Raw genomic sequence first — 21,139 nt, 5'->3', positions numbered from 1 at the left:
TTTGGAGAGGGAAAGTGCGGGGTTGAGGAGGGACGCGGCACCAACCCGTCGCCGTGAAGACAGCCCCCTGGTTGGCTATTGGGTGAACAAGGTGCTTGTCTGGATGGATCCTTGGTTTGATTCAACATAGCTATTCTTATGTTCTTAGTTGACTTTTAATCCTTGGAGCCGAAAACAGAACCCAGAAGTCTTGGCTTGAAGGCTCTGCTGGTCTGAAGTGATAGCCCTTGAGCATGTACAGAGTGCCTTCCTCTCGCCATTGTGCACTAGCAGCCAGCTTCCATAAATTTGGCTGAAATCTAAGAACGAATGCCTTGCCCTTCCTCTTTTCCTCCCTGCCTGCTTTTCAGGGGTTGTTGTGGGCCATGATTGAGGGATACGTGATCCTATGTTCTTGGTTAGAGAGGTACAGTTGATTCTCAGGGGCTGTTGAAGGTGTGGCTGCTGTTCCGACTCCGCTGGAAAAGGAAAATAACTGCTGCTTTTTTGGAAGCATTGTTGTTTCGCATCCGTCTCATTCTCCCACCCTGCTGCCCTCCCCCCGCCCCCAAATCCCAGTTCCTGCACGGAGCTGAGTCAGCGCTGGACTCATTCTGGAGGCAGGAAGTAGTTAAAGTGGAGGAAAACCACAAGAAAGGGGTGTGTGTGAGTGTGTGTGTGTGGGGGGGGGTTGCTTTTGGGATCTGCCAGGGAGCATTGGATCGAGAAATATGCGGTGAGTTGGCTGGATAGAACTTCTCAGTACTGGCAGCAATTGCTGGTGTGAACAGCTGTGGCTCTCAGCAGACGTCTGAGAGCACACTGCTGTTTGGTATGTGTGTGTTTTTAAAACCCTTCAGTTAGGACACGATATTTTGTTTTTTTTTGCCTTTTTCCACGGAAGACAGGGCATAAAAATTGGATGGAAACCTACATTTAGATTGGCTGCTCCTTGGGGCAGGGAACTGCTCTCTGTTTACATTCCTCTGCAAAGTGCTTAGGGGTGCCAACCGACCAGAATAAAACTGGTCCAGCCTGTGTGTCTCTTGTTTTCAGGCCAGTTGCCAAAATAGAAGAGGACTCCTCCTCCTCCTCCTCCTCCTCCTCCTCCTCCTCCGTTTAGGTTGTGCACCTTGGGTTAATCTGCACATTTTACTCTGGGCACCTGCCAAAAGGCGCTGTGTCCTGCCCCTGCCTGCCTCCACCTCTAGAGATGCTCCAGGCACTATCCAGGCACCAATGTTTGTGATTTCAAGAACTGCCCACTCTAACAGCACTCTGTGCACACTGACAGAGCAGAAGATAGGAGAAGATGGGCTGGAAGAGATGCCAGTTTGTCTTATTGGCAATGGGCTGCGTGTGCTCCTGACAAAAGACATTTCCCTTATGAAACTGACATATGTGAAGCATGCATAGCGCCCTGTTCTGAAATGCAAAGCGTCTCAGACTCCCAATCACTCCAAGATAGCTCTTTTCAAGAATGTGAGCTGGATTAAAATTTTGCCTCACCCACGCGCTCTCTCTCTCTCTGCTCCCTTAGTCCCTCATTTGTAATTTTGTAGTGATGAACTTTATAGGGATATATATAGCAATTTTGCAACGATCAAATCAAATTGAAAGAACCAAGAACATTTAAATAATACCAAAAAAGGTCAGCAGGCACAATATCATAATCCTATGTCAGCAAAAATCATTGGTATACATCTGGAAGTCTTTTATGCTATTGTTATAAGGGTTGCTCTTATCATGTATGTGCAGCACATGGTTGATAGTAGGCTATTAGTAATGCTATCTGCAGGCAGTGTAGATATGTAGCTAAAAGAAGTAAGTTCAAAACTTACTTCTGCCATAAATGTTTTAGTGTTCACATGTTTTAATGTTCAGTGTTTTAATCTTTGTAAACCGCCCAGAGAGCTTTGGCTATGGGGCAGTATATAAATGATGATGATGATGATGATGATGATGATGATAATAATAATGGTACTAAGTGGGCCTTAGTCTCAGTTTGTCTTCTGCAGTATGTGGACAATAGTATTGAGCTACCTGCTGACAGGGTTGTTGTGAGGATTATTGAGATAATATATGTGAAACCATTCTGAACACTTGAAATGAGTTGTGGAAATGCTAAATACTATTATTAGGGCCGTGGTGTTCCCACTTTACAGATGATGGGTCTGAGGCTCGGGACATTCCCTAAACCCATCCAGGGAATAACTGATAGAGCATTTTAGTCTGTCAAGTTCTTTACATTCAGCAACAACAATAACCCACCTGTGTGGTGAGCTACCAGGATTCCCAAATTACATCCGCGAGGCTAAGTGATTTGTGTACGCATGTGACTAAGCAGGGACTTGAACCCAGGTCTTCTCAGTTCAAATACCCCACTTGCTCTGTATGCAGGTATTTATTTTTAATTATAAATCAACCCTAGAAGGCAGAGTGCCGTGAAATCCGGATCTGGTCGTCCCTGCAGGCAGGCTGCTGTTAGTAAGCCTCAGATTATGATCTGTAAAATGGGCATAATAATACAGGTCTGACTACTGGGGATGTTGGGAGGCTTGAGGAGACAAAGAAGGGCGGGCGCCTTGATAATCTGCAGATGAAAATGCTTCTAGATTAAAAGCGTGGCATTTTAATTGCCCTTTGTGTTCCCTGATGTGTGGAGCGGCTTTGGCTTGTGCAGGAGAAGCGCTCTGGTAACCAATGCGCTTTTGCAGAGTCTCGCTGCAAACGGCGTTAACCTCAGGCCCAGGCGGGAGAAGGGGAGACGGCTTTGCAGCGTCCCTGCCCCTGGGATCAGTTTAATAGAAGAAATGAGCGGGGCGGGGGTGGGGGGCGCAAGCAACCTCCTGGCTCGGGTCTTCTTGGAAGGAAGCCAGCCACGGAGCGTGGCATGAAAGCCTGCCCTTGAGAGAGGAGGGGACAGCCTATAGATCACGTTACAGGGACAAGGCAGGTCGGCGCTAATGTTCTTCTCCAGCGTACGGGGCGCGTACGCATTGCACACACATGCGCGTGGAAGTAGCAAGACTTTTAAATCACTGGTTCTGTTTCAACTGTTCCAGTATTTCCAGCTTCCAACGGCAGCCAGCCAAACAGCTCTAGAAAAACTTCACAGGCAAGGTTTGTGAAGCTGACGGCTTTCTCTGTTCTAATAGCTATCAATAGATCTATTATGTCCCAGTGAGGCAACTCTGAAATTCATTTAGGGTGCGATCCTATGCAGGTTTAGACAGGGGAACGGCCCCAAACCCCCAGCTATGTTGACTGGTGCATCTGGGAGTTTGGGCCCTGTTTTTTCTGTCTAAACCTGCATAGGATTGTGCCTTAAGTCTCTCATTGCTGCCCCTGTTGGCAGGCAGGATTTAATAGGTGCTGGGGCTCAGGCCTAGAGCCTGTTCTCAGTTTACCTGTTTGGAAGCCGCGTGACTTCCACATAGCCGCTCAGCAACTTTGTCGTTAAATGGGGATTTGCAGTCATAAAACCCTCTGAAGGCACCTCAAGAAAAAGCTAGGCTCAAACCTGGTTTGTCGCTGTTCAAAATTAAGGGCTGGTTGCTGCTGCTGGCACTGAGAATTGAACTCCGCTTCTACGTTGGTGGTGATATTTGGGTTGCCCACAGGGGTGGGATTGGTGGCCTGCAGAGAACAGAAATTAGCCGTCTTGTCCAGAAGACTTCTCCTTGGATTTATATGATCCTGGAGTTGAATCGTGTACAGTGCCGTGGCTTGCTGGCTCCTTTTTCCTCTCAGTTCCGTTTTTGATCAGGAGTGTTAGTCTCCATTCATAATAAGGGAGAGTAAAAGAGAAAAGGACACCAATTCTTCTTTTCCCTTCCTGTTTCTCTGCGCTTTTTTTTTGGACGCTTAGCATTTAATTTGGCCTGGCTGGAGTACACAGGGGTGTCACCATTAGGATCTGGCCACACTCTGCATTTATGCATTTTCAAACCATTGCAGTTTACTAGCTTGGGAGACGTAAATCTGCGGAGAGGGCGAGAGACAGAGAATTCTCTTTGTCCTTGCAGATTTTGCTTTCCAGAGAGATCTAAACTGGATACGGTTTGGAAGATAGGGAGCCACTGGTCTGTCAACAGCTAGAGGGCCCGTGACAGGTAGATTGGACCTCCACATTCACATACAATATATCAGAAGTAGCTGTGTTAACCTACTTCTTGGGTTTGTGCAAAGAGAAATGTATCAACTCAAGCCTGTGAGCTAGGCCTGCCCCTGAAGCACAGGTGCAGATTGTGACTCAGGACTGAAGGGGGAAGGGCGCTCTGCCCGTGCTCATGAGACACCATGTGCAGAAATAAGATACCTTGTGTGGAAGAGACTCAAAGAACTTTGCACAATGCAGTACCTACAGCCATCAGGAAACACTGGTGCAATGCGTTTCCTTTGCTGTGAGAGCCCACGAGTTTCAGTCACGAGCAAGAGCATGCTTTTTAAATCTATAAAATTTGTAAACTGGGTCCGCTACAAGTGGTCGTTTGTTTCGTTTTTGGAGCGTTGTATCATGCACATCACATTACAAGTGCGTAATGGCAAAGCTGCAGAAAATTCTTCAGTCATCAGTGGGTTTGATACTTAGGCTAAATTATAAAAACAAATTGTTTAACCATTGTATTGTTTTGAAAGAGTAAAATTTACTTTTGTAATAATTCGTAATTATTTTTTATTTGTTTGATCAATGCTTGGGAAAGTTCTCCCCAGGGGGCTGTCTATACACCCTCAAAGCCCCAAGGAGGCTGCAAATCTGTGTTGGTCAGTGAAATGGCGCAGCTGCAGATTCGCAGCCATCGTGGGGCTTTTCCACGAAACTGCGCAGTAAAGAAGTTGGGGATTTATCCAACTTTTTTGTTGGGAGTGAGGTCGCCATGGCTCTTCTGCTGCCTGACCTTCGCTCTGTGGTCGATACAGAGAGCGGTCCTGGTGGAAGGTGACCGGTGACTGGTCATTGGAAACCAGGAAGAGGGCGGGGTGGGGGGCAGTTCCAGTACCTGGATGACTCCTGGAAACTTTGTGCTTCCTCCTTGGCATAGGGATTACCCGACGCCACCCTGGGTAAGTGAAACTGCGGGGTTTAGCAGGAACGCAGCGCCAACTCAGCTCCGCGAGGACACACACCCTGGTCAGTTTGGCTAGTTTCTCTGGAGATGTTGTGCTCGCTCTCGCTCTGTGTGTGTGTGAGAGAAAGACAGAGTCACAGACAGACACAGAAAGAGAGACAGAGTGGCTGAGTTTGGACAACACACTAATCAACGGGGTGGGCGTAATAGGAACAAAATGGAAAACAACCGTTGCTTATCGTGTCGTCCGAATTCAGCCAGTGAATGAGTCTCTTGGCTGAATGATTTTCTCTGCTACACTTCTCTGCCCCCAGAGAAATAAAACATCCAAAGGTGCTTTAGGAGATTGGCTTCATTTTACACAATAAGTTTCTCATCATTTGCTTTCAGAACTTGGTCTTCTGCAAAAAGCGTTGCACAAAGTAGATACTCTTGGAAAGAGAAAGAGCTCAAGACGGGTTGGGCAATTTTTCTAAAATTAAGCCCGTCTTTTACAGAGCCTTGGGATGGCTTTCTCTCAGTTCTTGTGGAGGTTGGCAGAGCTTTAACTTCTCGAAGCGCTGTTAGCTCTGCAGTATCTTGTCAGTCGCCCAATAAAACCATTCTCCCTTGGCCCTCTTACGCAAGGGAGCCAGTATTTGGGTGACAGGGAGGGCCGTCTTGTGTGATCGCCTTTGTCTCTGCAAACACGTCCACCTGGCTGTTAGTTCCTTTCCCTGTGGCTTAAGCCTAACCTACACCAAGCAGGATATCGCACTGTGAAAGCGGTACATGGGACGTGTCAGTGGGCTCCCAACAGTTGTCCGTGCACTTCAATACCGCTATAAAGCAGCAGTGCGGCTCCTGCCTTTTATATACTGCTTTCATAGTGCAATATCCTGCTCGGTGTAGATTAGGCCCAGGGGCAAATGATAGCGTGTTTTCCCAGACACCTGAAAGCAGGAACATGGCTTGTTGGTGCATTTATCTGCCCCCACCTTTGGATCTGCTAAATAGTTATTGCAGGTTTTGCATTATTTCCAAAATCTGTGTGAACAGAGGAGTTGGTGGGGGGGTTCAATGGTGGTTTTCCATTTTGTTCCTATTCCCACCCACCCACCCCGGTGTTGATTAGCTTGTCGTCCGAACTCTGCCTGTGTGTGTATGTGTACCAGAAGTGCTGAAACTTCTTTCACCCTGAGGGCTGAATTCAGTTTCAGAGAAGCTAGGGGGCGGGGCTTATTTCAAGGGTGGGCGGAGCTAAAAATGCCAGCATATCGTAGCTTAAAGCAGCGGCCCCCAACCTTTTTGGCACCAGGGACCGGTTTCGTAAAAGACAATTTTTCCACGGACCGGGGGCGGGGGGTTGAGGGATGGTTTTGGGAAGCCCCCCCACTCCAGCGTCCTGGCTTCGCTTCGGCGAAGCGAAGCCAGGATGTTGGGGGGGGGGGTGGCTTTGGAACGGCGTGCCCAGAAGTCGCTCTCCCAGAGCGGCTTCCGGCCGGGCGCACCGTTCCGAAGCCGCCCCCCCCACCCCAGCGTCCTGGCTTTGCTTCGGCTGGGCAGGCGAGATGGCGCCCCGCACCCAGGTACGCTGGGGTGAGAGCTCACCTGCGCGGCCCGGTTTCTAACAGGCCATGGACCGGGGTTGGGGACCCCTGGCTTAAAGCGCTCACTGCCAGGAACTCAGACTTCAGAGCGGCCTTTAGAATGTGGGGGAAAACTGAGCAAAAGTCCGGAAAACCCTATTGACTGGCAATGGGGAGAACCCCATAAGGCTGCCTCACACGAATAAGCCATCACAGGTGAAAACACTTTCTACTCCTGGGATGGGGGAAAGAGAACCCAAACACTTTCTACTCCTGGGATGGGGGAAAGAGAACCCCTTCTCTTGTCTGCCTCCAGGCTATGATACTATAAGTGTTTCCTCGCTCGCTTTTCCTGCATCTTAAAAACAGTTTCCAGGATTACGTCTTGGCCAAGCTCAGATTGCATCAAGACCTGGTAGGAAAACATTATCGGTGTTGCAACCTTAATGGGCACATTAGCGGATACCTTTTTTTAATGGAGTGTGAGTATATTTACAGGACTCTCCTTTCCGGGTCAGCATCCCAAGATAGCCAGGAAACCTGTCTTGATATAGATAGACAGGAAGCAGGATTTTGAAATCGGACGTGTGTGTGTGTGTGTGTGTGTGTGTGTGTGTGTGTATAAGAGAGGGAAAGTCTTATCTGTACGTGTGGGGGGGGGGAGGGGGGGTGCTCTCGCATTTCCAACCCCTGTTGCTCACCGGCTGAATCACCACTCGTGCCTTTGGGCCATTGGTCCTTTCCTTCAAGTAGGAGCTGATCCCCGCTACCTGAATGGAAACTCCCTCAATGCCTCTATTGTTCCTCTCTGGGCCCTCTTTCCCTCCTGCTTCCTTTCCCCGCGCCGCGTCATCCCTGCTCTCTTCGTCCATAATTGATGCTGCCGTAACTGTAGCCGAGCTAACCACCTTCCTTTCATTGTTGGCAGGCCCCCGGCAGAGGGAAGAAGGGGCCGCCGTCGCAGCCAGACCTCCTCCGAAGCCCAGCCCAGCCCAGCGCTCGCCGCGGCCCTTCTCCGGTGGGAGCGAGAGCTGCGCGTCCCTGGTCAGCATGGCCCCCGGGCCGGCCCTCGGCATGTGTTTCCTGGCTTCGGTGGTTCTGAACGCTGATGCTTCCTCCTTCAGCAGCTGGTGGAACCTGGTGCCCAGGAAGACGGTGTCCTACAACGGTGAGTGGCGTTCTTTCTTCCACCTAAGAAAGAGAGGCCACCAGGGTGAAAACGAGAGCCCGAGAGGAGGCTGCTTTTTCCAAAAGGGAAGGAAAGAGGCGTGGGAGAAACGGGCGTATTACGTTCCAAAGAGGGAGTTAAGTTTCTAACTCTAAGGATCCTGACTTAGTCTTGCCTGGACCTTGTGCTTCCCCCCTCCCCTCTTCCATTTTGGGATAAGGAACCTAACCAAGCCTGGGAGGAGGTGTCATAGGAAAGTTACAGGTGCAACGATGGAGCGAAAGTTTCCTCCTAGTAGCGGTGAGCAAAGCGCTGCCTTTTAGCCTCCCCCATTCTGGCACCCACCAGATAGATGTGTTGGACCGCAACTTCCATCATAGCCAGCCTGTCCTGCTGGGGATGGTGGGAGTTGTAGTCCAGCACATCTGGCGCTCGCCAGGTTGGGAGAGGCTGAACTCCGCTGTTGCGGGGAGTGGTCCTCGCAGGCGAAATACAGCGTGCCGGGTGGCAGAGGGGGTAGAAGAATATGGCATCTGTGTCGCATGGCCGCCCGCTATCTCTTGGTGGGATTATAGCCGGAGGGGCGTCTCCATGAGTCCGATGGGAAAGCACGGAGCTGCGCTGATGTTATCCATCCGTTCTGCCTGCCTGCTGGAGTTGGGCAGTGTGAGCTTACAGGCACAGGGTGCAGAATTCCTAGTCCACGGGGCTGGGCCTCCCCAATCCAGCCAGTGTGGTGTAGTGGTTAGAGTGTTGGACCGGGGAGCCTTGGATTCACTCGGCCATGAAGCTCATCAGGTGACTTTGGGCCAGTCACTGACTCACAGCCTAGCCTACCTCACAGGGTTGTTGTGAGGATAAAATGGAGAAGCGAAGGGTCATGTACGCTGCCTTAGGTTCCTTGGAGAAAAGGCATGATATAAATGCAACACATAAATAAATAAAAATAAAGCCCCGGTCTTTATCCAGCCTCCCAGCTCCCAGATTCAATCCAGGGTCGCCCCACCCCTTTCGTGACATCACGTACAACATACACTTTCCCTTTCCCGTTTACTGCTATTTTAAATATTTGGTGGTATTGCATAAACAATGAATTTTTATCCAGGTTTTGTTTTATTTAAAGACGGAGGTGGGTTTTTTTTTTTTTTTTGAACAGTTCTCTTTTAGAACGAAGTTTCTGGTGCTTGTGGCGGTGATGCGTTTGTAAGTGTGATTGGAATCGATGCTAAAAGTTCCAGTGCGAAAGGAGTCAAGTGCTTCTCTCTTCAACGCATTTTCACTTTTCAGCTCTCATGATTTCTAAACATGGATCTAAGTTTCTGAAGAGCTCAGTTAATGCTTTTCATGTTTGAAACCCTTGGAGATTCCACCCCTTACCCAAGAATAAGTGTAGTGCACTGCTTTCATTAAAATGTTGTTCTAATTATGCTAATGGTATCCAAATCAGCCACCCTCCTTGGACTAATAGACTTATTTCCCCCCCACCCCCGGGGTCCTTGTAGCTCTACCTCCCTCCCCCTCATCCGTGCCTTGAGCCAAGTTTCAGGGGAGACGGAGCTGGTATCTCTGGCACCCAGGCCAACGCTGCGTGGCGTTGCTCCTATTTATTTTGCCTGCTGGTGGTAATGGATCGTTCTCCTCTGAGCGGCTCTGCCTTCAGGAACTGCCTTGGCAGCGTCAGGTGACAAGCTGGGACATGGGCGGCAGCAGAGATGCATCGTGGGGAAAGGGAAGGGCGAACAGGTGGGATGAACTGGGTATGATTTGGGGAGAGGCAGGGCAGAGCAAAGCAAGGGGAACCGGAGTCGGGAACAAGGGCACGGGCAAGTGGCTTTCAGCGGAAGCTTTTGCACCAGCCCGCCAGCAACCGGCTTCTTTTTGCTTCCTCGTATCGGGAGTTTGGAGCCAAAGAAAGCCAGGAAGCTCACGAGGTCTCAGGCGAGCTGATACGCCCAAGGCCGGTGGGGACGAAGAGCTATTCTTAACAGGCAGATGTCCTTAAGCGCGGCTGGAAGACCTTAACCTCCCTGCCCTTTCGCCCCGGAGGTATTGTCCTTCTACTTCTGGCCTCGCTTCTCCCAGCTGAGATTTGGGTGACAGCATCATCCTCGGGGCTGGGCTCGAATCCCTTCACACGTCTGTTGAAGTGTATAGAGCCCACGAAAGCTCGTGCCAGAATACATCGGTTAGTCTTTGAGGAACCTAGGAAGCTGCCTTAGACTGAGACAGGCCGTTGGTCCATCTAGCCCAGTAATGTCAACACGGACTGGCAGCAGCGGCTCTTCAGGGTTTCAGACAGGAGTTTTTCCTGCCCTACCTGGTGATGCCGGGATCGATCCTGGGACATTCTGCGTTCAAAGCAGGGATTCTGCCACTGAGCCACGCCCCCTCCCCAAGACTCTTCCGTGCTTTGGGTTCGAATCCTGGCTGTGCCATGGCTGCCCTGGGTGTCAAATGGGACCCAGGGCAGCCTCTTTTTGTGGGGGGATGAAAGGACGAGTTGCCTGGCTGGTTGGTGCTGTGCAACTCTCCGGCCTTTTCATAAGGGAGACCTGCCCCAGCCCCACCTTGGCAGCATGTTGGGGGTGGGAGGAGGTGGAGAAGCAGGCTGGGTTGAGGAGGTGCCCGGAGTTTCCACCCAGTCGGAATTCCACTGGTCTGACCAGAATTTTATCCTCTTGGCTCGTTGTCAGAATCGGAGGACCGCAAAGCCAGAAGAAAGGCCTTGCCACACCGGTTTTTGCTCTGTGTGTGCTAATTGCCATGGGGCACACCCGTGCCCCAGAGTGATGCACGTGGGGGGGGGGTGCGGCAGCATTTGCTGGCACAGTGTGTTATGCAAGCGGCACGGTGCACTGGCCCGCACAACATGGTGGGCTCGTCGTGGGTTATTTAACCCACAATGAGCTACAGCACTTGCCGGCTGCCATTATGAATAGGCAAGCCCTAATGGGCTTGCAGCGTGTCATATGAACCCAGCCATGGGGGGTTATGTAAAGGTTAAACAACCCTCTCATAACCCTTGGTTAGTAGTAGGGTTATGGGAGGGTTCTTTAATCCTCCCATAACCCCTGATGGCGAGGGGTTGGACGATAAGCTGCGACCCCATTGGAGGTTGCATATTCATGATGGTGGCAGCAAATTTTCTGAAAGGAGCCCTGTGTGTGTATGCTAGGACTCTCCGCTACTGTTGCAAAAATGGCTCGTTCCATTATTATTATTATTATTATTATTATTATTATTATTATTATTAATTTATATAGCACCATCAATGTACATGGTGCTGTACAGATAACACAGTAAATAGCAAGACCCTGCCGCATAGGCTTACAGTCTAATAAGTTGTAGTAAACAATAAAGAGGGAAGGAGAATGCAAACAGGCACAGGGAAGTGTGGTGTACCAAGTCCAGTTCAGCACACAAGCAGGAGAGGAGATGAAGTGTGGGTCAAACAGCGTTTATTCTGCAGAATAAAGAGGCACTGGAACTAATTGCTGCAAAGCATGTGCCTACCTCGCAAGGGAGGTAGCTAGGTATTTATACACTATCTTCTCGGGTGCTGCGTACGTAGGCACCATCTAACAGGAAATTTCTAGCTGTGGAAAGAAAGTACGTAGAAATACAAGTCTCTGTTCTTTTGGCAAGCATTTCCTAAAAGAGATAGGTACTCACTGTTCTAATGAAAGAACATTCACTTGATTTTGGTTATCTAGGAATTTCTTGGCTTCTTAGACATTTCAATGACATCGGAGCCACCTGACATCGGAGCCACCAGCCTCCACTGGCTGTACCGTTGAGCACATCTCTGAAGCCAGGAGGGCTCTCCTTGGGGTCTGTGAGCTACTGGGATGCAGGGGAACCAGGGAATGGCAGACCTGCTAGGGAGGGGGGAGCGTTAGAGATGCGGCAGGCAGGTCTTTGAGTCATTCCTGGACGTGTCTCGTAGGAAGCTGCTTAATGGAGTCATAGCTTTGGTCTATTTAGCTCAGTTTTTAATGTATTGTACAAACATCGGTTATTGGGGAGCTTAAAATACAGTAAATAAACAAACAAAGTAGGGTGACCATATGGAAATGAGGACAGGGCTCCTGTATCTGTATATAAAAAAGGGAATTTCTGCAGGTGTCATTTGTATGTATGCAGCACCTGGTGAAATTCCCTCGTCATCCCAACAGTTAAAGCTGCAGGAGCCCTGCCCTCTTTTGTATCTGGGCACTCTAGTATAGCTCCTGCAGCTTTAGCTGTTGTGATGAAGAGGGAATTTCTCCAGGTGCTGCATGCATACAAAGGGCACCTGCTGAAATTCCCTTTTCAATGCAACTGTCCTCTTTCTCATATGGTCACCCAAAAATAAACAAATAAATGTTTCCCATAGCAGCCTTCCCCAATCTGTTGCCCTCTGGATGTGTTTGACTTCAACTCCCATCATTCGCAGTCAGCATGGCCATCATGCCTCCAGTATCAGAGGCAGGATGCCCGTGAACGCTAGTTGCTGGGGAACATGGGCGTGTGAACAGAATGCTGTACTAGATGGACCCTTGACCTGATCCAGCGGGGCTCTCCTGATGATCTTATACAAATCTTAACACATCTGGAGGGCACCCGGTTGGAGAAGGGGTGTCCATACTGACAGGCAGTGCCTCTCCAGGTTTTCAGGCATAGGTCTTTCCCAGATCAACCTGAAGATGCAGGGATTGAACCTGGGGCGACTTGCGTGCAAAGGATGCGCTCTACCTCTGAGCTATTGCCCTTGACTCTTAGGAAGGAAGTGAAGTGGGCCTCTGATTCTTGGCCATGTGGACGTTCCCATAGGCGTGCGCCAGGGGTGTGCCTGGTGTGCAGATGCCCAGGCACACCCTAACGTCTTGAGTAATAAGTGCCGGATTAAGAGGGGCATTGAGTAGGGATCCAGAGGGGAATCCAGATGCAGTGGGAATGGTTCTCTGTCTGCTCTCCGGCGGTTCTGCCACTGCACTGAAGAACCGCTGCCCCTGAGAGAGCACCATTGGTCCTGGCATCAGGAGCGAAAAGGCATCTCTCTGCCGGGAGCCGCACCCCCTCAGCCACTGGGCCTCTGCTGGAGCTTATGACACTTACGACTGAGTACTCAATAAATGTTCACCTTCTAAGAAGAAATAGTTCCCTGGGTGCGCACCTTAATGAAATGTGCTGCGCACGCCCATGGAGGTTCCTTTCTGCTCCGCTCTTCCGCCTCTCCTGGGCTTTTGGGTCTGCGAGGCGCGCCTTCGGCCGCTGGTTTTCCAGCACGACTCGCAACTGTTTCCCTGGATTTCCTTGTTGTTGTTGTCACCCATTAGCGACGGAGCCACTAAGGGCCGGGTCAGGCCAGCCTGGGAGTCCGGTGGCTCTTCGTTGTCCTGACTCGGTCTCCCGGCTGTTGGAAGAAGCCCGTCCCTTTGATCCTTGTCCAGACTGCCGGCAAGGAGAGAAAATGAGGTGCAAACGCAAGTGCTGTGGTCTGATGGATGTGGGTTTGGCCGAGGCTCGCAAGAAGACGTTAATTAAGCTGGGAGTCGGGGCGAACAAGCGCTGTTAATTAAATGCAAAACAGGGAGTCGAGAGGCCGGGACTGGAAAACGCAATTGGAGGGTGGCTGTTTTGAATGCCTCAAGCCTGGAGAAGCCATCTGACCTGGAGAGGGTCAGGCAGAAGCCAGAGCGGGGGTCTTCGGCCCCCTTTGCACATGGCCGCAATGGTATTGGACCTTCTTTTGGCTACGTGGCTTTGGACAGTGGATGACCCAGCCACGTGGCCGAGATCCAGGAAATAGGCCAACCTTCCCCATCTGGTGTCCTCCAGATGTATCGGCCCGCAACCCCCATAATTGCCAGCCAGCCTGGCCATGGCGGTTGCAGCCAGCACATCTGCAGTGCGCCAGCTGCGGAAGGCTGGCGTAGGTCTTTCCCCCACCCGGGCCCAGGACGGGGGGCAATGGTGCAGCCAGGACCTCTGCAGCTGGGGCCGCCCTGGGTGGTTGCGTTTGACGCATGCCGCTGGCGCTGCGTGGGGTCACCGCGCGCTGTTGCGGCTCCCGCGTTGTGGTTCCCGCACAGCTGTTTCTCCTAAAGCAGCGCGAGGGGAGGCGGCCCGCCAAGGAATGAGGGCCCAAGCGGTCCGCAGGGCTTTGAATTAATGGATCAATGAATGAATGAATCATGCCGATCCTGGCTGCAGCGGAACTCAAGGCGCTGTGTGTCGGGTTCCTGGGCCGTATCCAGTCCAGGCGTTGACCAGGCCCAGAGCTCCTTCGCTTCAGCGAGTTTGCTGGATCACGAGCCTTTTGGACGTCCATCCGAGCTCTTTGGTTTTACAACATGTTTATTCAGGTTGTGCCCCCTGGGCCTGTCCTGCTTGAAGGACCATCCTCAGTGTTTGCACAGAGCCTGGAAGCAAGTGGTTCTTTTTACCCCATCTAAGGTGAACTTATATGCAGCATCTGTCTGCGCATCAGACGTTGCTCTAGATTATTACGGTGAGGGAGCGGAAACGTGTCTTCTCTGCATCATCAGAGCCTGTAATCTGAGATAGTTCGCTTATCTAATTTCCTTGAAATACCTCCTCAAAAGCCATTTCTTTGGCCAGCCTTCCCCAACCTGGTGCCCTCCAGGTGTGTTGGACTACAACTCCCAACATTCCCAATAGCCATACTGGCTGGGGCAGATGGGAGTTGCAATCCAACACATCCAGATTGGGTTAACCTTGCCCCCAACCGGAACGTAAATTCATTTGCCCCAACTCGTTCCTTGCTCCCTTGGCCTTTCCCTTTCCCTCCCTTTGTTGCCCTCTCCCCGGCAAAATTTAGATTGTAAACTCTTTAGGGCAGGGGCCTACGTGTTTTGTTTGTGGTACTCTGCACAATAAAAAATCTTCCTCCTTTTGTACAACAAGATCCTAACACACAGGGAGAGAAAAAGCAAAAGTCGATTGCGTTTTTATCAGGGCTGTGCAAGCTTCAGGCCTCGGATTCGGAAATCCAAATCACAGAGGCCATTTTAGGATGGATCTGCCATTTTGTGGCACAGCCCTAGGCCCCCCATACAGCTTACAGCTCCCAACATCCAGTGCTTGGCAGGGCTGTACGTACCAGGGCCCAGAAGCAGCAGGAATTCTGGAAGTAGCTGTCACCATTGCTGCCTCCTCCACACGATGGCCGGCTTCCTCCCATGCACGATGGCCGGCCACCGGCTCCTCCTGCTGCTTTTGGGCCCTGATACGTACAGCCCTCCCTGGCACTGGATGATGGGAGGTGTAGGCTGTATGGGGGGCCTAGGGCTGTGCAATAAAATGGCGGATCCGCCCTAAAATGGCCTCTGCGATTCGGATTTCCGAATCCGAGGCCCGAAGCTTGCACAGACCTAGTTTTTATCATCCTTTCAGGAGTTTCTCTCCGGGGCTGTTGACATAATGGCAGTGTCCAGCGGCAATTAATCCTCAAATTGCAGGGGACTCGTAGCTTGTTCTGGGGTTACCTTAGGCCTGAACAACCCCAAGTTCCCAGGTTCAGATATCACAGTAACAGCCCTCAAATGCGGCATTCGGTGGTTGTTAGCAAAAACAGGCAGCTGTTTGCGTTTGGTTCGAGCACAGGTCATGGGTTAATGAATTCATTAACCCACAAATTGCCGCTGGACAGCACCATTGCGTCTGAACGGTGTCTCTGACTCTGCCCGGGGATTTGTCAAATGCTAAATCTTTTAACTGCAAGGGAGCCTATCCCCACTGGATTGTTTTTTCGACAATTTTTGGTCCTCCATGGCCTCGGTGACTGGGCTGGGGTGTGTGCGGGAAAGTGTGGCGTTTTAAAATTCACTGATGATACCAAGTTAAGAGAGCCGTCGGCACAGATGAGGACTGGAAAATTACCCGGGGTGAAATTGAATGACCTCATGGGCTGGAGTAACGGAAGCCGGCTGGAAAATAATAGGGCTGCGTGTAAGGAGATGCACTCGTGGGCTTGTAATAAGCTCTTGATCTTCTGGGGATTCGTCGTCCAGAAATGACAGCACAGGAAAGACTCTTCAGGAGTGGGGGTTGACTTACTTAATCGCACGATGACTCTCCTGTGATGCGAGAGGGTTGCAGTCCCAGCAAATACAATTGCAGGATGTTAAGGGGTGACACTGCTGGTAGGAATTGAAGTAATAAATAGCGCAGCCTTCCTGAACCCTCCATCCTCCAGATGTGCTGTAATTCAACTTGTTCAGCACATCTGAAGGGCTGCAGATTGGAGAAGGCTCGAAGAAGAAGCCGGGTTGGGCCAGCCCAAGGTGAGCCCAAGATGCTGACCGTGTGATTGGGCAGGTGTCTCCCCAGAATGCATTTCCACGCCACAGAGGAGGTTTAAATGCTTGGGTCTCGCCTAGCAAGGCGCAATCTGGATTAGTTACTTTATTTTTATTTTATTTATTGCATTTCTGTTCCGCCCAGTAGCCGAAGCTCTCTGGGCAGTTCACAACTTCTGCCTTCCCCAGCAGTTTTGCAGGGACTTCTCAGTGTGTGCCTCTTGGGTCATGCATTTGGCCACCCTAAAATTATTTCCTCCCTGAATAACCCCCTTAAAGCTTAGAATCGTAGAATAGTAGAGTTGGAAGGAGCCTACAAGGCCATCGAGTCCAGTCCCCAACTAGGCAAGGCTTCATATGCTTTGTCTAGTTGGTTGAATTTAAGAAGGATTCTGGCTTGTATGTTATTGAGTCATTAGTGCAGAAGAACTCTCTCTCTCTCTCTGTGTGTGTGTGTGTGTGTGAAAATTATGTTTCCTTTCTTCTTGTTTCTGTTATATGTGAAGGGGAACAGGGCTGACGTCAAGGGTAGGCACATTTGGGCCCCTGCCAGAGACCCCTGGAATGACTCCCGTTCACCTTTGCAACCTGCTTGTTCACCTGCTCTAAAAAACTGAAGCCAGCACGGAAGGGGGGAACTCACGGATAATGTGAGATTCTCCATGCTCCAGAGATCGCTATGGGTCTCACCCAGGTAGTGGCACAAGTCCTTCTTAGCCATACCCATTTAGCAGCACTGCCCCTATCCCATCTTTAGCCATTTCCCTACTTTAAAAAGATAGAGTTGTATAAGAACATAAAAACATCAGAAGAGCCCTGCTGGATCAGACCCAGGGTCCATCTAGTCCAGCACTCTGTTCACACAGTGGCCAACCAGCTATCAACCAGGGACCCACAAGCAGGACACAGTGCAACAGCACCCTCCCATCCATGATCCCCAGCAAGTGGTGTATATATGCGTAATCATAAATATATTAAGTGTCTCTGAGCATATACAGAGGGCCTCCGCCTATCCTCTGAGCCATTACAGCCTGCTGTATGTGCTTCACATATCACAGCGAGAACGGAAAGACAGACAGTTGAAACTGCACAAAATCCTTTCAAGGGCAGCCTAATATACAACAATACCTTTCTCAGTCTGATTCAACAAGCAAGATGCATTTTAAAAAATGGAATGTGGTTTTGGAACAACCTAATCTAGATGTGATATTGATGCGCTTGTCCACCTTCACCAGCCTTCATCTTAAGGAAAGCTATTTTAATGTTTCCAAAATCCAAGTTGCTGTAATACCTTTAATCGGTCGAGCAAAATATCACAAAAACATTGCACAAGCTACCTTTGCTTTGCTTTTTTCTGTTTAAAAGTGATGGCTTTGGGGTATTGGACATCTGGAAGGCTCAATATAAAGAAAGTTGAAAGGATGTGAAGCTGGTGGTGGTTAAAAGCACATTTGGTGGTCTTGTTGTATTGTACAGCAATTTCGGGCTTGCAGAAAACAATCTAGATTGCAGTCTTTTTGTTAAAACAGTAACCGACATTGATGGCGATAAGGCTGTTTGCTCTCATAAAAATTTAATCCAAAATATGTTGCTTGCTGCAAGGATGCTTATTAGTGCAACAGTGGAAGTTGTCCCAACTGTTGAAAGAGACAGATGGGATTAATAAACTTTGGGATGTTTTGATAACGGTTAACTTATGCAACAAATCTGAACTAATTTTGGAAGATGGTGTGTGGAGCCTTCTTTATGACAGGTTAGCGGCCCTTGATCAGATACTTGGAGAAGGTGCAAGCATTGCGAACTAAGGATGCAATCCTATAACCCCACCCCCACCCCAGCACTGCCCTGCCAGCATGGGTGTCTAACTATGCTTAGGATTGCACCCTTAATTATATTTAGGGGAATGGCCTGGTCTATTGATGAAGCAGAATGCAATGTGTACATTAATCTGATGTACTAGGAGTGTCTGGCTGGAACTTATTTTCTCCGAAAGCTTTGATGGTCTTTGCGAGATAGAAGGGAAATTGACGATCTTGGATGTGTGCAAAACATTTCCCTACCCCAATCCCGAAGGGGGAAGACTGAAGCCACTTTCTCATATTAGTATAATTAAATTTTCTGCACTCAATGTCCGTAGGCTTGGTGACTGGCAGGTTTGTTTCCCCCCCCCCCCCCCGTGTGCCTCCGTGGAAAAGGATTGCATTTGAAATGCCTGCTTGTGATGGCGCAGGTTCACACATAGGGGTAGCCAGGAGGGGAATGTGCATTTGTGAACCAGCCCTGAGGCCTTGCTTAAGTGGTTAATTGGTCTCCACAACTGCCCCCCCCCCAACAGGATTCCCTCTCTTCTCCCCGGAATACACATATGCATAGTCCCTGGCCCTGTAGTATGATGTTACTTGCTTGGAAGAGAAATTTCCGTTCGTCTTTATTTATATTTATTTATTTATAAATTATAGCCAGAGCTCTCTGAGCGGTTCACAAAAATTAAAAACATTCAAAGTATAAAACAACAGTATAAAACCATAATATAAAATACAATATAAAAGCTCAACCAGATAAAACCAGCAGCAATGCAAAATTACAAATTTAAAACACCAAGTTAACATTTATTTATAGACGTTAAAATGCTGGGAGAATAAAAAGGTCTTCACCTAGCATCTAAAACCATATAATGTAGGTGCCAAGCGAACCTCCTTAGGGAGCTCATTCCACAGCTGGGGTGCTACAGCAGAGAAGGCCCTCCTCCTGGTAGCCACTTTGCAGTTAAACAGGTGCCTTTTTCCTCCAGGTGCCTCTGTACACTAGAATACTTCTGCTCTCTGCTTTGTAGAGCCACTGTGGTACAGTGGCTAACTGCACATTGCTGTAATAACAGAACTAGCATTTACATTTTTATTTATTTACAATTCTGTGCGGGACCACCAAAGCAGCATTGGAGAAGTCGTTATTGGTAAAATGACAGCTGGGGAGGGAAGAATTAAAATCTCCCCTCCCTGTACATGTGTGTGTGCTTCCAGTAAAGATCAGACCTAATTCCCGCCCCCCCAATCCGCCTACACATACATACAATGGAAAAGAAAAGAAATAAACACTTTCCTGCTAGCTATTCAGCAGTAGCACTAAAGTAAATTACATTGCACTAGAATAAGCGACCTCTAGCACGATACCCATAGTGTTTGCTGGTGCAACAAATTTGCACCAGCAGATGCAATTGGTGTTGCGCTAGAGATCACTTAGACAAGCACAACATAAGTTACATTAGAGCTAGGGCTGAATTGGTTAGTGCCCTACGTTTGAAAAGTAACATGTAGCTTGAACCTAAGAGCTTCAAATTACCAGTTGGTTTCCCGCTTAGCCTTCAGCAAGTCCCAATTTTTAGTCCTTGGTGCCCACTCTGCAAGATGGGTGTAATAACACTGGTCTATTTTCCAAGCCTGATTGAGTGAGTTAATGTATATGAGTTGCTCTGGACAATCAAACACACAACATAGTTATTTAAGGAGGAGACTGGAGTCTGTGACTGGGTTTGGATGACACGATAACCAATGGTGGGTTAAATAGTCAACGGTTGGTTATTGTGTCACCTGTCAGGACTTTTTCACACCACGGTTGGTTATTCGGCCAAATTAACCAATGCAAATAACCATATGTACCTGCCCAGACCTTAAGATCATCTACAGGGGCCCTTCTCCATGAGCCCCTGCCAAAGGAAGTGAGGCAGGTGGCTACTAGGAGGAGGGCTTTCTCCGCTGTGGCACCCCGGCTGTGGAATGAGCTCCCCAGAGAGGTCCGCCTGGCGCCTACGCTGTACTCCTTTCGTCGCCAGCTGAAGACCTTTTTATTCTCTCAGTATTTTAACACTGAATTTTAACTTAAATTTAAATTTTACTGTTTTAAGTCTGTATTTTAATCTTATATCAATTTTGCTGCGTGGTTTTATCCTGGTTGTGCTTTTGATACTGTATTTTGTATTTGTGCTTTTAACCTGTGGGTTGTTTTATTATGGTTTTAATTTTTGTGAACCGCCCAGAGAGCTTCGGCTATTGGGCGGTATAAAAATATAATAAATAAATAAATAAACGCTGTGCAGAGTTGATTATTTGAACAACCATTGGTTATTGTGTTGTGTGTCAGGCACCGTTGACAGTTGGTTATTTTCAGCGATTACAGAGTCCTGGCGAGAGTGACCAAAGCAGCGGCTGCCATTCTAGTCCAGCCAGCAGAACTTGCAATGTCTGATGGGATACCAGCGGGAGGACTGAGGGGGGGAGATGTGTCAATCAAACACACCATTGACTCACCATTAGAATAAACACATGTCAGCTCGGCACTGGCCTTAATCCACACCACGGGTGATTATATTGTGTTGTCTGAACGCAGCCTGGGTATGTTATGGGCTACTCTGTCCCCCAAATTTTAGTGCAGAGGCTCCCACGAATGTCTGACGTTCTGTTTTTTACCAGGCCAGAGCCCCTATCATGAATGAAAGGATGTAGCTCCTATCCAATAGACTAGAAATGTCGTGAGCGAGTTTATGGAACTAATTGTTGATGAGACAGGTTGAAAAGGTGGAAGCGATGGGGCACCTGGTGGTCAGTGGAAGGGACTTTGCCTTTATTTGCTTCTTCCTTAGCCTCTGGCTGTGGGTTCACGGGAGTTGTAGTCCAACATGTCTGGAGGACTGCTCTTGACCCTGCCTACTATGACACGCTCGCTAGCGTTTCTCCTCTGTTACGTTTTGCAATTGGGGCAGAGTGCTTCGCCCTGCACAAGGGTTTAGAATAAACCAATCAGTTCTGCCAAGCCAAGTTTTTCTACGGCCAAGTAAATCTTGCTTTCGTTAGGCAGAATAACTCGAGGACACCCTCTTCCGCAAGGTGAACCAGCGGAACTCGGGAGCAAATGGGCATCTCTCTCTTTTCTTCTGCGTAGCTCCAGGATTGGTCTGACCTCGGCAGCTGTGGGCTTCCTGGGCGTGTGGGTCACACCTGGGCTGTCTGGCTCTCCTGAGATGGTTGCCAGTGTTGTCGCAAACACCTGATCATG

General features: G+C 49.3%; 1 protein-coding gene across 1 annotated transcript in view; it reads left to right on the top strand.

Annotated features, from left to right (window-relative positions):
- Positions 1-7,613: 7,613 nt before the first annotated feature.
- The window catches only part of SEMA4C (semaphorin 4C), a 46,637-nt gene continuing 33,111 nt past the window's right edge, over positions 7,614-21,139 (top strand). The window contains exon 1 of the mRNA XM_063139042.1: positions 7,614-7,787. Within this exon, the coding sequence (XP_062995112.1) occupies positions 7,670-7,787 (118 nt within the window). The 5' untranslated portion in view covers positions 7,614-7,669. The remainder of the gene's footprint in view (positions 7,788-21,139) is intronic.

Source organism: Elgaria multicarinata, chromosome 12, assembly GCF_023053635.1.
Source record: "Elgaria multicarinata webbii isolate HBS135686 ecotype San Diego chromosome 12, rElgMul1.1.pri, whole genome shotgun sequence".
In the NCBI taxonomy this organism is placed as follows: Eukaryota; Metazoa; Chordata; class Lepidosauria; order Squamata; family Anguidae; genus Elgaria; species Elgaria multicarinata.
The sequence above is the reverse complement of the archived record's forward strand: the minus strand, read 5'-3'. Positions and strand labels throughout refer to the sequence as shown.